Raw genomic sequence first — 17059 nt, 5'->3', positions numbered from 1 at the left:
CTACATTTCAATTACTTATACATAATACAGTGCAAATGAGGATAATCTATTCTTCTGAGAGGAAATCTGTAACGTTATAAATACACTTATTAGTAAGACATTCCATCAAAGTCACTTTAAAACAGGTTCCTTCTCTTCCCTGGTGTAAAATGTTTACCTTCCATGTTACTAATGGCACTTTGTTTATGTTGCCTAAGGACACCATCAAGGAAATGTTTAACACAATTAATAGAAATGTTTTGAAAACAATAAATAAGATTAATTAATGCCAGGAAAATGAAATATAGATGAGAAGTTCTTTTTTCTTAGATTTGTGATCAGTACCTTATTATTATAAGATTCATAGATGCCTCAAGGCTTATACCTGCTTTGGTATTAATGTATATTTCTGGTGTTATGATTACACAAATGCAGATGTTTATACTGAGGTGATGAAAGTCATGAGATATCTCCTAATATCTCGTCACATCTCCTTTCACCTGGCATAGCACAGAACTCGTCATGGCATGGATTCAACAAGTTGCAGGAAGTTCCTGGCACAAATACTCACCATGCTGCCTCTACAGCCATCCATAATTGCAAATGTGTTGCCAGTGCAGGGTTTTGTGCACAAACTGACCTCTCAATTGTGTCCCATGCATGTGTGATGGACTTCATGTCAGGTAATCTGGGTGGCCAACTATTCACTCTCGTTGACCAGAATGTTCTTCAAACCAGTTGCAAACTGCTGAGGCCCAGTGACATGGCACATTGTCACCCATAAAAATTGCAACCTTGTATATGAACATGACCTCCATGAATGGCTGCAAATGGTCTCTAAGCAGCCGAACATCCAGAGCATCCAGTCCGTTCCATGTAAATACGGCCCATAAGATTATGGAGCCACCACCAGCTTGTTGTTGACAACTTCGGTCTATGGTTTCATGGGGTCTGCACCACACTCAAACCCTACTGTCACCTTTTACCAATTGAAATTTGGACTTCTATGACCAGACCTTGGTTTTCGAGGCATCTACAGTCCAGCCAGTGTGGTCACAAGCACAGGAGAAATGCTGCATATAATGTTGTGGTGTTAACAAAGGCACTCATGTTAGTTGTCTACTGCCATTACCCATTAGCACCAAATTTTGCTGCACTGTCCTAACAAATACATTTGTTCCATGTCTCACATTTATTTCTGCAGTTATTTCACACAGTGTTGCTTGTGTGTTATTTCTGACAGCTCTACACAAACGCCACTGCTCTTTGTCATTAAGTTAAGGACGTTGGCCACTGTATTATCCGTGGAGAGAGGTAATGCCTGAAGTGTGGTATTCCCGGCACACTCTTGATGCTGTGGGTGGCAGAGTGTAGAATTCCCTAATGACTTTCGAGATAGCCCCGGCATCTAGCTCCAACTATCATTGCACTTTCAAAGTCAGTTAATTCCTTTGATGTGACTATAATCATGTTGTAAGCCTTTTCACATTAATCACCTGAATATAGATGATGGCTTCGCCAATGCACAGCTCTTTTATATACCTTGTGTACATGATACTGCTGCCCTCTGTGCATGTGCATATCACTATCCCATGACTTTTGTCACCTTGATATATATGTAATGTATGGTACATTGCTGCTACATTCTTCTCAATTGTTCATTTTTATGTTCCAGGCAAGAGAAAATCTACCGAAACATGAAACGTCCTCCTGACTTTTCTTTGGCAGAGCAGTACCACATGATGATGAACTATGTCTTAGCTGAACTCCGACAGTATCAAGAGAGGCTTCGAATAGTGATAAGGTAATGTGAAATATTAATTTATCAGTTATATGGAAACTAGAAACATTAGTAACAAGTAATATCTGTGACTTACTACAACATTCTACAAGTATTAGTCTTCATAAAAGTACTCAACTGCACTCAAATCTACTGATTTATAGGTCATGTTCACAGGATATTTGAAGCTCATGACTCGACTAGCAGAAAAAGGAGTAGTTCGGTCCAGGAGTCCGTTCATTAAGAGATACAAGCAAAAGAGTTACAGAAAGTGATATGAAGTTCACAAAAGTTAGACGTAAAATGTACACTGCCTCTATCCACTACCTTTAAGAACTTCATTTGCTTTGTTCTCTTCTGAGCTATGTATTCCATTTTCTTTCCTTCCTTCTTCTTCTTGTTCTATTTAACAGCAATGGAAATAGCCTATCATTCTTAAATCTCTGGTAAACAACATGCCCTGTCTTTCAATTCCACATCAGTTTTCTTTGAGTTAATATTTTGACTGCACGACAAACAGGAATGACTTCATCACAATAGTTTTCACATCTTACACACTAAATGTTTTCTCCCTTCCTGCAATGAGTTTCATGACAAATGGATTAGTTGTGATGCAGTTTCTCTCATTAAGTATAACTGCAAGATTGTACATTCTTCTGAATCCTGAAATTGCATTGTAACTCAGTGCTGGCAGATTAGTACATCTCCATTATAAGTATTCTCTTATCACACAATTCACCATGTATTACAATTTTAATAGCCTGCTTCTCTGACTGGGATATAATTTAATGAAGCAATGTCACAAATTATATTAACAGTGCCTCAAATCTTTCCCTCATTCTGCAGACTGAGCATGTACAGCCCAGTGAAATTGTGGACTATGTTATTTAAGTGCTTTGAAAACCCTTAGTTATGCCATCTTATTTCGTGGATAATACGTATGGCTACTGTCCCAGGTACCATGCCAGTACCATATAAGCAAGTCCTACTGTTCTTAAAAGTGCGTAAACCTATGAGAGCTTAATGTGATGTACCAACTGTCCCAGAAATTTTGTCCACTGTTTTTTATTAAAATACCCACATCAGACTAAAGTCACAAGGACTGTCTGCAGACAGAATCCTCACTGCCAATACCCTGAATACCCCAATACTGAGTGTACTGTTGTAAAAATCTGTAGAAACATGGATACTTGTTTCATCCTTCAGGTCATCTGAAATTTCTTCCACTTGCACCATTGCCTCTTTAGCTCAAGATATGATAGATAGGTCCCGAACACATTCTAGTCTTCTACCATCCAGTTTATGGTTGCTTGTTTGCCCATAGTTTTTATTTCAGAGATTTCTTTTCTCCTGTTTCTAAGTAAGTTATGCATTATCATTCTTTGTCAACTATGGTATTTATCTTTTCCATGTTATTGTGATTTATTAGTGACATACATATTGCTCTCCATTGTATCCTTTTTAGTCTCTTTCAATTCAATTTTTTTACCCCCTCAAACCTGCCCCCCCCCCCCCCCCCCCCACATATACACACACATGCTCACCAAAACCTCATTACGTTTGCACTCAGAATATGTTCTAAAGATTCTACAACAAATTGATGTCAAGGATATTGGACAGTAGTTTTATGGATGACTTCTGCTGCCCTTCTTGTAGATGGGTTTAACGTGCTTTTTTTTTTCCAAGAAATGGGCACAGTTTTTTGTTCAAGGGATCTATCACAGATTACAGTTAGAAGAGAGGCTAACTCAGCTGCAAATGCAGTACAGAATCTGACAGGGATTCCATTGGGCCCTGATGTTTCATTCAGTTTTAAAAATTTCAGCTGTTCCTAACACAACTGACACTAATACTTATTTCACTCATCTTTTCAAAACACAACTGACACTGATACTTATTTCATTCATCTTTTCAGTGGTACGAGGATTAAACTGGGGCAATCTTCCTGGGCTTTATTGTGTTAAGGAGCATTTGAAAATGGAGTTAAGCAGTTCGTCTTTTGCTTTGCTACCCTCAATTTCGGTTTCTATCTCATTCGCTAGGGACTGGACACTAACTTTGGTGCCACTAACAGATTTTACATATGACCAGAATTTCTTTGGTTTCTATGAAAGATCATTTGACAGTATTCTGCTATAGTAGTCATTGACTGTATCATGCATTGCCCTCTTGACAGGCAAACAGGTTTCATTCAGCATATCTCTATTTATAGCCCTACATTTTGTTTTACACTTATTATGCAGTAATCTCTGTTTTTTCAGAAATTTCTTTACGGTGAACTGTGGACCGTGGATGTTCTTTCCCATTATGAATTGTTCTTCTGTGTACATATCTGTCCAGTACATGGTCAACTATTCTTTTAAACTGAAACATAGCCCCTCTATATGCTCCTGCCTTATGCTGAAAGTTTCAAGTTGCTCAGTGAGATATGACTACTGATTTTTTATCTAGTTTACTGAACATTTATATCTTTATGCTTGGTTTACTTGTCCTTTGATAGTCATTGTTGCCACAAATGTGCCATGGTCACTAATACCAGTTTCAATGCGGACATCCTCAAAGTCAGGTCTATTTTTTGTTGTTAGATCCAGTATGTTTCCATCTTGAGGGATGTTACTATCTATCTGTTCTAGGTATTTTTCAGAGAAGGCATTTAGTACTGCTTCACAGGATTTCTTAGCACATCCACCACTAACAAAACTATAATTTGCCTATTTAATTGTTAGGTTATTAAAGTCTCTGCCAATGAATACAGTATGTTTGGAGAACTAATGTACAAGTGAACTGAGGTTTTCTCTAAAGTTCTTGGTCACATCAGGGGATGAGTCTGGTGAGCAATAGAAGGATCCAATTAACATTTTATGCTCACCCCTCATACTGAGTCTTGCCCAAACAATCTCACAGGTAGCTTCAATTTCTATCTCTGTGGATTTGAGTTTCTTGTCTACTGCAACAAATACATCACCTGCATTTCCCATTTGCATATCTTTTAAGTATACTTTTAAATCTTCCCCAAAGATCTCACTGCTATAAATTTGAGGTTCCGGCCAGTTTCATTCACGTTTAGCTCCACTTCCAACTTATCAGTATATTTGTAGATGTACTATGGAAGCTGAATCTTGGCTCTGAGCATAGTTTATGTCCTCTTTATCCAGGCATTCCCTTTGACCCTAAGACATCTGCATATATATACCTTTTCTTGTTTATGGATTTATTATTGTGAAAACATTTGACACCTTTCTCCTGCCATAATGTCAGTTGAATGTCACACACACACACACACACACACACACACACACACACACACACACACACACACACACACACACACATACACACACAGAAGTATTGCAAAATAAAAGATGTATGTTAGAGCCTTTAAATACCAAAAGTTTATGTTAATGACAATATCATGAAAAGCATAGATTTGCTACTCACCAAAACTGCTATTTATTTGAGCTTTCAGCCAAAAGGCCTTCTTCTGTGGTATAGAACACAAACACATTCACACAAGCACAAGTAATGCCCATGAGCACTGTGTCTGGCTCCTGTGGCTGGACTGAGTTGTGACTGTGTCTAATATAAGCAGCAGTCTGGTGTTGAGGATAAGGAGGAGTCCTGAGCCAGGGGAGGGGAGGGAGGATAGCAGGGTAGTGTAGGGAACAGTGTTGTGCTGCTTGGTGGAGCATACAGGGACATAGTGGGGACAGGGTGGGGCTGCTTGGTGCAGTCCAGAGAAAAGCTAGTAGTGTTAGGAAGGATCTACATGGCACAGACTGGGAAGCAGTCATTGAAGTGAAATATGTTATATTCGGCAGTATTTTCAGCAACTGGGTAGTCCAGGTGTCCTTTGGCCACAGTTTGTTGGTGGACACTCAACTTGTTAGTCATCATTCCCACATAGAGGGCAGCACACTGGTTGCTGCTTAGTTTGTAGGTCGCATGAGTACTTTCATAGGTAGCCCTACCTTTGATGCATTAGGAGACACTTGTGATGAGACTGGGGTAAGTGGTGGTGCGAGAATGTACATCATGAGGCAAGGGGTTTCAATCAGGTGTAGGAAGGCAGCTGAATACTAAGGTGGAAGGGTTGGGAAGGATAGTGCAATCAGCTATCTTCTGCCTGCTTTGATAGTGGCCTTATTCGATTATTCTGAAATTTGAGGGTATTTTGCTTTGTGTCATACATCCTAAATACCTGGTGTAACAGTTTTTTTGTGGTTGATTTTGCTTATTTTAACTTGGGAATTTTGGTCCTCAGTAAAATTTCCACAGTATTGTATTTCCCATGTCATCTTCATTTGTTTCCTCTTCCTCTTCCATTCATGTAATACCATCATAAAGTTTCTTTCCTTCTATACATTCTTTCCACTTTTCACCCTTCTCTCTTCTGTGTAGTGTTGGCTTACTAGGTGTTTTCATACAGCTGCTTCTGTTCTCCAAAGGCTGCTATAATTTTCCTGTATGTAACACCTACATTTTCTATAGTCATGCATGACTTCACAGCTTTGCATTTTCCATCTTTCCATTCCAACTCTGTAATTGTGCACTTTTTGTCACTAATTTTTAGATGTTTGTATTTCAGTCTGCCTGTTTCATTTTTATATTTTCTCCCTTCATCTGTTCATTTAATATCTTGTGTTATCCAAGGATTCCAACAGGATCTTTTCTTTTCGCCTAGTTATTCCTCTTCTTTTTCACAATTTCATCTCTCAAAGCTGTCCATTCACCTTCTATTGTACTGCTTTTATATATGTCTGTTTATCATTGCCTAACACTTCCATTGAAACTCTCACAATCTCTGGTTGTTTTAACTTATATGGGTAGCATTTCCTACCTTTCTGCTTGTTGTGAGAGACTGCATATGAGCTTATAGACATAAAGAGTTGTACTTCTGCTAGAGTTCATGGGTTTGTGTTCATATTGACTATGATAATGAGTTCACTGTGATATTCTTTAATATTTTGCCCAAATTCTTATTTTCTTGTAATTATTAGACCTAATCCTGCATTACATCTACTTGTTATTGTGTTGATAACTCTGTATTCACCTGACCAAAAATCCATTTCCTCATGCCAAAATACTACACTAAATCCCACTATATCTAACTTCTACATCTATACAGAACTCTACAATTTGTCAGATGGTGCATGATGGAGAGTACCTTGTACCATTATTAGTTATTCCCTTTCCTGTTCCTGTCACAAATAGAGTCAGGGAAAAATGAAAGTTTATATTCCTCCATATGAGCCCTAATTTCTCTTATTTTGTCTTTATGATCCTTACATGAAATTTATGTTGGTGGCAGAAAATCATTTTGCCATCAGTTGCAAATGCTAATTGTCTAAATTTTCTGAATAATGTTTCATGAAAAGAAAGTTGTCTTTCCTCCAGGGATCCCTGTTTGAATTCATGAGCATCTCCATAACACTCAAGTGTTGACAAATCTGGCAACAAACTTCAGAACTGCTTTGATGTCTTCCTTTAATTGGACATGGTGGGGAGCCAAAATACTGGAGCAGTGCTCAAGAATGGCTGGCAATACTAAGCTTCAGGAGGCAAGATTATAGGTTATGCCCATGGACACACATAAAAGCAGAAGGAACTATTTTGCGATTCGGGTTTATTCAGGATAACATTTCATTTTGAAGATTTTCATATCATTTGTGAGACCATCCTTGGAAATAACAGATTACTCAGTTGTAAATATCATTCACACATGAATCAGGTCATGACAATCATTCAGGCATTTTGAGGACTATGGCTTAGTGCAGTCAATTATTTTTTTCTTCCAAGTGATTGTATTTTTAAAAACATCAACCTATATTTGACCTAGAATTGTTATTATGTTTCATCACCCTTCATCCATTCTGTATCTCATTGTGGACTACACCATGCCTGGTTGTAGTAAAATGAATAATTAGTTTTTATACTGAGGATATGATAAAGTGCTGTGTTGTGCTAACATTATGTTGTGAGCACGCAAAGTTCATTAACATAAAATTTATGTGGAAACAGAATCAGTAAAAAGATACATGGGGTAGATAACGGTCAGAGCAGTCCAATGGCAAAATAAAATCAGACTTAGAAAATTATGTTAAGATTTATTGTTACAGTATTATGTCAAGAGAAGTGAACATTGATTGTTGCCCTGTTACTCATTGTTATGTATGAAACAGAAGAGTGCTCATTTAGAATCAAACTAATTTCCAAAGTTGTGACAACTTACCAGAAAGTTACATAGGATAATAGGGTACCTAATCTCGGGATTATGTGGACTTCAACTGGATGACATCTCAAAGGTTACTGTATGCTGATTTTTATTATCCCTTATATAATCTGAAGGCATGTAACTACAGCCCACAGTAAGCTTTCACATAAGAATTGTAATATAACGTGGTGATAAATGATTTTCTGTGATGAACTTAGGGATGTGTATCACTGCTTAACACAAGAAGATAATAATGTACCGCATCATACTACAGATATCCTCCACTAAATAAGTAATACATATCTTGTGTAAACTGGAGTGCTGCTTCTTAATGGTGCCATAGGTTCATCTTGATGTTACTGCATTGCCACTCATGAATCATGCAAAGGTAGAAATAAGCTTCAGGAATTCATGTTCACAACGAGTTTTATTTTGCACACTAGATGTTCAATGGTGAACCACATGTAAAATTGACTGAACACTGTCTCATGACTGAAGTCAAACTGAACGCCAACTGAGATATGGCGGTGTACAAATTGCCTCTATTTACATGATTTTAAACAATTACTGACATTGCCACATATTAAATTATTAGGTTTAACAATTACAACTTTTACACACATCTTCCCAAATTAAATAGAAATTTACATGAAATAAAAGTGAATAATTTCCTACAAAGACAGAAATGAATCTGTTTCTATTAAGACAATAAATTAAATGTTTCATCATTACAACAATATATTTCATTAATTCGCATATATCTTTTTACTTACTTAAAGGATAATCATCCTATCATTTCAGGTGAACAGAGGGATCAGTTTCATTAAATGAAAGACCGAGATTCAATTAATTAAATTTTGTATGAGTAAAACTTTACATTTCTGTATAGTCATAATTACAATTCCATCAACTGACACCAAATAAAACATTAGTATGCTTAATTCTGACTGAAGAATTATCATATCAAGATTATATTATGGATATAGTTTGTTTTTTAGTTTGAAAACATAAAAATAGCTGTCTTTCAGACTATAAATATCGGAACTTGAATTGTTAATTACTCCATAATTACAATAGCAATTTTATATTACTACCATGTGCCTGAAGTTTGTACAATGTTCAAATTATGATGGTACATCAGCTTTTAACCCAACATGTTTCCTTCATCCTGCATATTCGTGAGGCCTGATGTAAAAAATGTTAAGACAATAGCTTAAATAAATGTAAATTATTAATTTGCTGCAGAAGAAAATCTTCAGTGTATTTGAATACAGGTAAGCAGAAAAGAAAAATTCAAAGCAGCATACTGATGTTACACATATGCCCTCTTCAGGAGAGAGGGGCTGAAATTGGTAAAAGGATATAGGGTCCTAAAGAGTTGTGGTATTACAATCTCCTCCCCCCCCCCCCCCCCCCCCCAAAGAGGTTTGACTATCCCAGAGAAACAAAGCTCTTCAAAATCCCTGGCTAAAGTGAAGAGGATATATCATGACTAGTGTATCAGACAAACAATTTGACAATTAGTGTGCGTGAAAATATATTTTGTATATAAGGTTTAGTCGGCAACTTTCTCATATACAAGATGAAATACAAAAAGAAATACAAGTGCATAAAATTTCAGTTTCATTCTCTTGGTGATCTTTTGATGCACTCTGTTGAATGCTCTTTGAGATTTCTTATTATTACATTCAGTTGATTATATATTATTACGTAAAAAAAATTGTGTCTTATCTTTAAAAAAAAATATTAGTGTGGTACCCTCCCCTCCCCTCCCCCCCCCCCCCCCCCCCCGACCCCCCCACCCCCACCCCAACCGAATACCGGAATGCCAGACATTAGATAAATGCTATATCAAACAAATTTTGATGTCCAAATTTCAAATAAATTAAAGAAAATGTATCATCGTTCTAATTTAGTACTCAGAATGATCATAGCTATATCAGTGTCCTCAAATAAATGTGAATGTACATCAGTAAAGAAGTTCAATTGCATCTCGCAAAAACCCCTTTGTCATTACAACTACTGTGTCTCTCACCACTATGAGTTTATCAAATACAGTAAACTGTACATCAGTATAAAGTGCTGCATTTTACCATGCTCTACTGCAGGTTACTTTATTCCAACTCCTTCCTCAGTTCATTTCAAATTTATATCAGCACAAGATCACCATTACTTTACTCATATATGCATATATCCTATAATTGTTAATTACTCTAATTATAGTGTAACTTCCCATTCAGAAGTATGGTGAACTATGCAATGAAAAAAGTTATTCTGTGTATAAAATACAGTGTGACAAAGCAAAATTTAAGTTGATAACATAAAATCTAATGTACTATACCAAACAAAATGTATATTTGTTTCCATGAATGACAAATCAGATTCAAGAGTCATCCCACATCAAATCATAGAACCCTAATTTAAAGTATATAATAGAAAATGCAGAGGAGAATTCCATCCAGTCTGTTAAGTGAGACCTACGTAGTGCATAGAACTGTGAGTTCATCCACTCATAGGAAATGTGATTGCAGCAAGTGACTGTAAGGCCACAAAACAAGTTATATTTGAAGAAAATCATATACCAGTAAGAAGGTTCGTAATCAGTTAGTTCAACTCGCAAAATCCAATAAGAAATAAGTATGCAAATGCGCAAGTCAGTATAATATGGAACTTCCAGTTCCAGACAAAATGTTCAAGGCCCATGTTTGCGCTGCATGGACTGACCTGGAAGTTATGACTTTCCATTCCAGAAAATAAAGACTGAAGTGTTTTATCCACGGCATAGAAACAGAAGACTAGTAAATGGGATTCATGAGGCACGAACTGGACTGTACAATGAGGTTTTGCTCATAAGAAATATCTAATGGACAATGATTACACCTCATGTCAAATATGGAAATTTCTTCCACATAAACAAAATCATTCATGTTCATACTGTAATAAAACATGGTGAAAATGATTTTGTAGATGATGTTCAGTCACTATCTACTTATTTCATACCACATTTTGATACAAATGGTTGTCTGAAGATAAATACATATATTGACACTTCCACGATTCAATAAGAAGAGCAATGCAAGTATTCAATAGTATCCTGAACAAGCAGTTAAAATAAAACACAATGACAATATTTGTATACATCACTGATATGACATTGACGTAAAAAGCATATCCCGACAAAAGTGGTTGCACAAGGGTGATGTCAAAGAGTCTGTAGCAAATTCCAGCACACAGAAACATGTCAAATCAGATGGTCACGTGCAAAAAATATAAATGATTAAGAAGAACGTCTGTACCGTATTTACTCGAATCTAAGCCGCACTCGAATCAAAGCCACACCTGAAAAATGAGACTCTAAATAAAGGGAAAAGAAATTCCCGAATCTAAGCCGCACCCGAAATTTGAGACTCGAAATTCAAGGGGAGAGAAGAGTTTTAGGCCGCACCTCCAAATCGAAACAAAGTTGGTCCATTGTAATATGAGACACAATTTAGGTCGAATGAAAGACGATACAGCTACAGTAGTTTGGTTTGAGACGTAAGATTAGCAGTTAAGTTTTACCAGGTATCCATTGCTATGCGTCAGGCGCTCCGTCCGTATTTATACGGGTACTCTTCCTTTCTCACGTGCTTCGTCTGGTTTGATTCAATTGCTTATTTTGCTTTGATCTGATAAGTGCCGTTTTCTTTGTTTAGGTGTTTACGTCACTCTAAGTTGAAAATGCATTACTGTACTGCGTTTACCGAGCGAGGTGGCGCAGTGGTTAGCACACTGGACTCGCATTCGGGAGGACGACGGTTCAATCCCGTCTCCTGCCATCCTGATTTAGGTTTTCCGTGATTTCCCTAAATCGCTTCAGGCAAATGCCGGGATGGTTCCTTTGAAAGGGCACGGCCGATTTCCTTCCCCATCCTTCCCTCACCCGAGCTTGCGCTCCGTCTCTAATGACCTCGTTGTCGACGGGACGTTAAACACTAATCTCCTCCTCCTCCTCCTGTACTGCGTCATGCATTGCTAGTCGCATTCTGATAGTGCGTGTTTACGGCCTGTCGCCGCCCACGGCATTGCTTGCTTTTGTGCGCGCTACCGCCGCTTACAGTTAAAAAAAAACACACAAAAAACAAAAAAACAAAAAAATGGAATCATCTCATTAGCAAAACAAAGGCAAGAGACTGCTATTTGTTGTTACTTACACTGCTGCTTTCTTCGATAATGATCAACAAGAACCAAATAATAGACTGCATATGATAGAACATGTTCTGAATGAGAGTTAGGCGAAAATTTTTCTCCGTTTGAAAATGTTTGCGGCCGCTTCTTTAGTACATCAAATTCTGCACAGAAATTAGTCATCTTAGATTTAAAAATCTAACAGTTGCCGTGCTTTGTTTCTGACTGTATCACTATTAGGCATAAGAATAATATGAATATAAACATGACATGATACGTATATTCTGCCGCGTTTTCCATTCTCTCACTCTAGTTTCGTAGTTTATTAGGCAGACAGGATTTAAATGAGATAGCAGCAAACACTAATGAATACATGGCAAAATGTTTATATTCGTATTATTCTTATGGTGAAGAGAATACTGCATGTGATTCACATTTCATCAGGTTCCTATTAGCAACAGTCTTGCCAGTCGGATTTTCGTAGTACATTGAAATTCTGCTAAATTCGAAGATGAACAATACGGAATTTGTATTTACTTCATTGGTTAATGTATGAAAATTCAGTGGTTGAAACTCGGGGCGGAGAAAAGAAAAGCATGTTTTCCACCTTTTTTTTAAAAAAAATTATTTACTGACGCAGAGGTTTTGTCGCCAGTATTTATCTCTGTGCCTACAAAGCATGCCTGTGTAGCGCTGCATATATTCGATGGCAGAAGTTAGTTGTGGCGGCACCTACCAACATTTTTCAGAACTTCCGCTTGCTTTGCACTCGATTCTAAGCCGCAGGCGGTTTTTTGGATTACAAAAACCGGAAAAAAAATGTGGCTCAGATTCGAGTAAATACGGTATACCATATGACAATTTTGTGCATCAAAGTACCAAATAACGTATATGACAAATACTAACAACCAATATTTAAAAAAAAAGAAAAAAAAAAAAAAAAAAGAAGAGCACAACGAAAAATATGCAGAATCAAATATAGGTAAAAGCACAAATCATAATGTACTGGGTGATCAATTGAAAACTGAATAAATCACGGAATAATGTAGATAGAGAGGTACAAATTGAGACACATGATTGGAATGACATGGGGTTTTATTAGAACCAAAAAAATACATTCAAAAAATGTCCGACAGATGGCGCTTCATCTGATCAGAATAGCAGTAATTAGCATAACAAAGTAAGACAAAGCAAAGATGATGTTATTTACAGGAAATGCCCAATATGTCCACCATCATTCATCAACAATAGCTGTAGTCGAGGAGTAATGTTGTGAACAGCACTGTAAAGCATGTTCGGAGTTATGGTGAGGCATTGATGTCAGATGTTGTCTTTCAGCATCCCTAGAGATGTCGGTCGATCACAATACACTTGCGACTTCAGGTAACCCCAAAGCCAATAATCGCATGGTCTGAGGTCTTGGGACCTGAGAGGCCAAGCATGACGAAAGTGGCGGCTGAGCACCCAATCATCACCAAACGACGTGTGCAGGAGATCTTTCATGCATCTAGCAATATGGGGTGGAGCGCCATCCTGCATAAACATCATACGTTCCAGCAGGTGTTTATCAGCCAGGCTGGGGATGATATGAATCTGTAACATATCGGCGTACCTCTCACCCGTGACGGTAGCAGTTCTGCTTTCCAGCACCATGACATTTTGGTGTGTTTGGTGTGTTTGGTGTGTTTTGTTTTCATGAACCTTCCACTTATCCAAATTGGGACTACTTTTACTAAATAAAATTCCTGTAAACAATTGGTAATACTGTTTTACCTTATTACATCTTTTATTTTCTAAGTAGCCCTTAAAGTTACCACACCCTGCCTATCTAACTCCTGTTAATTTAGGCAAGTATTTGACCCATTTCTGAAAAAAAGCTATTTGATGCAGGACCTTAATATTTTTACTGTATGTTACATGATGCTAATAGAATCAACTGTACTAAAATCTACTTTATCCTTTTTATAGTTTTCATGAATTACTTTTTTAAATTTATTAACAAAAAATATTAAGATTTTTCTGCAGAAAATATTTTTTTGTGAACTTCCTACTGGGGGAATATTAATGAACGTAGTACCAGAGGTGGCTTTTTATGTTATGCAGAGTCTCTGAAAATTTCATTCATTTATCTATGATAGATTCCGATATAATGGGGCATATGTACTGAAAACTTTAGTTTGCGGGAAATTGACTTTAAAGAAAAATCTTTTGAAATTTGTTACTTAAAGTTAATTAAAACTGTCCTGCTGAATATTATGGCCCTTCTTTGGCCTCTAGCATATCTTTCAGCTTTTTTTCACCTTCCTGGATGTTTGTCTTGCTTTATTGGCCATGTTAGATGCAGACATGTCTGCATTGGCTATCCTCATTTTATTGCAATGTTGCAGCCCAGTGATCATATTTTCACCCGGATTAATTCCCAGCTTTTACAGTACCCAATACTTTCCAATATTACCACAATTGAATGTAATAACAGCATCACGAACTCCTAGTTTCATTGTATGCATGCCTACAAATATTAATTTGGGTTCTGTGTCTGCCCATGCAGATATTTCCATAGAAGGTCAGGATGAGCCAAGTCTCTGAAAATAGGTTTAATTGCTGTAATAACAGCAGCAGGAAGAGAATGCTGGTGAGAATAAGATTCTCCAGTTGCCTGACCCCTATTGTATTTGCACCATGATTTTTTTCCTGATGGGCACAATCCATGACATGGCTTATCATCTGTAGAGGACTTATGGAAGAATATGGCCCAAACATCTCTCTTCATTGCCTCCATATTTTCTTTATTTATCCTAATTGTCTGCCCATAGGATACCTGCAAGTTTTCTATTTCAGTTTTAGTTAACCAATCCTGTCTGGTCAACAATTTTCCATCTCCTAATTTTTTTCCTCTCATATCAACTGTTAGTTTTCTCACTCTTGTTTCCAAACGTTTTTGAACATGACCTACACATTCTATTTTGCTAATAATGACATCTCCATATGGCTTAGAGTTCACCACATTCTTGTATGCCTCACTGTCACCATTGCCCAAATGTTTGGTGTACCGTACACCTCTTGTTTCTACGGAGCGATGAAATATTTGTTGTACCCCATGAACTTCCATACCACCAGTTTTTCCTCTAAAATTAGCTACACAGTTGTGTTCTTTTGTTCATTGACTTTACATTATTTGCAATATGTAGACATTATCTCCACATCTAACACTTTACTGGTGTCTACACTCGTGACAGTTACTACTCCATTCAGAGAAGTATGTCCTCTTTTCTGCTAACTTCCATCAAGTGCAACTGCAATATCTAAACATCCATAATTTTCTTCCACTGCTTCCCTGGCAGCCAGCTTCATGCTTTCCTCACTGACCTCACATACAGCTTTCTCTAATTCTGCAGTCAGTTTTTTTAAATTTATTTGATGGTTGATGTAAGTTCATCACTGAACAAAATGTATTCCGTGCAGCCATGGGCTTGCCAATGGATCGTAAGGCATAAACTACTCTAGTATTGATTTCATAAGGGCCACTTGCATCTGGTTTTGAAAAACTCATAAATGAAATCACAGCTGAGCATCTAGTGCAGATTAAATCCAAAGCAATTGTTAGGCCTTTTCTCACACTGGCACTCTCACAAATTTTCACACTCTGTGACTCACCACACTGTCTACATTGTACAAATTTAGAAATTACGTCTGATAATATTCTCAGATTTATAATAATGTTACTGCACCCCTTGTCACTTACAATAAATTCATTGTAACTCTCTTGAAATGGTGAGAGCTTCTTTGATGATGCACTTGTTCAAGAATTACAATTAGAAACATCATTGCCAGGCGACATAACCTCTGGTAAAGAAAGCTTTCTAAACTTGTTTCCTCTAAATTTTTGTTTCTTGAAAACACCTTAACATTTCGTCATCTTCAATAAACCCAACAAAACACACATAAACAAGCACTGCAAACATAAGTATAACAACTATTCGCAATCACACTTGAACAAAACTAACCACGTGTTTGAAAGCGTGTTGTTTACAAACAGCAGAAACAAAAGAATACTGACCATTGCATTCCAAGGAAAAAAAAAATCCCTAACGCGCAATGTAGGGGATGTAAACATCTAAAATATATGCAGAAATGTGGGTGACAGAAAAGTGGGTGTGGCCCATAAACACGTGGTAGGAAAATGCTCTTTAAATGCTCGAAAAAAAAAATTTTCAGCAAAACCCTTTTCAAAGCACTTAAATAAAACTATTGAAATATGATGAAAACCAAAAATCAATTTTTTCCGACCTGAACCACGGTGTGGTCTCCTTAACTAGTTGCCATGTCTCATCCTGATTTTGATTTCGTCTCAGTTGTCTACAGATTCTCGCAATTTCTTTCTCTTCTTGAACCCCTTGAATGTACATTTCTATTGAATATTTCCACTAACCAAGTTACTTCCAACTGGTAACCTAGACAGAGCATCAGCAGCTACATTCTGATCACCTCTAATGTACTGGATTGAGTAGTGAAATTGCTGTAAGAAAACTACCTACCTGGTAATCCTACTGTGATGTAGATTGCGCTCCTGAATGTAGCACAAAGCTTTGTGGTCTGTGTATACAATGACTTTCTTTCCAACTAAATAATTTTGAAATTTTTTAAACCCCCAAAGAATTGCTAACAGTACTTCTCAGTACCTGTACAATTTTTTTCATGAATTTGTAAACTTCTGTTGGCAAAGCTAATAGCACAGTGCATGATCTCTCCCTCAACTTCCATCTGTTGAAATAAACAAACTCCTAAGCCGTAATCACACCTGTCAGTCATCATACAAAATGGTCTGGTCTATGTAAGAGTTCACTATTGACAAGTTGTCTTTTAATCTCATTGAAAGCTGCTCAACATTAATCAGTCTATTCCCAAATACTGTTCATTTTCAA

At 37.1% G+C, this 17059-nt stretch overlaps 1 protein-coding gene and 1 non-coding gene across 2 annotated transcripts in view; both read left to right on the top strand.

The window, feature by feature from the left end:
- LOC126474841 (atrial natriuretic peptide receptor 2-like) overlaps positions 1–17059 on the top strand; it is a 192609-nt gene that overhangs the window by 32877 nt on the left and 142673 nt on the right. Inside the window, exon 3 of the mRNA XM_050102319.1 lies at positions 1655–1783. Within this exon, the coding sequence (XP_049958276.1) occupies positions 1655–1783 (129 nt within the window). The remainder of the gene's footprint in view (positions 1–1654; positions 1784–17059) is intronic.
- On the top strand, positions 11716–11788 carry Trnaa-cgc (transfer RNA alanine (anticodon CGC)). Its single transcript has one exon. It is a non-coding gene; the product is annotated as a tRNA-Ala (tRNA).

This window comes from Schistocerca serialis, chromosome 4 (assembly GCF_023864345.2).
Source record: "Schistocerca serialis cubense isolate TAMUIC-IGC-003099 chromosome 4, iqSchSeri2.2, whole genome shotgun sequence".
NCBI lineage: Eukaryota > Metazoa > Arthropoda > Insecta > Orthoptera > Acrididae > Schistocerca > Schistocerca serialis.
Note: the sequence above shows the minus strand (reverse complement) of the source record. Positions and strands in the feature narration are given on the sequence as shown.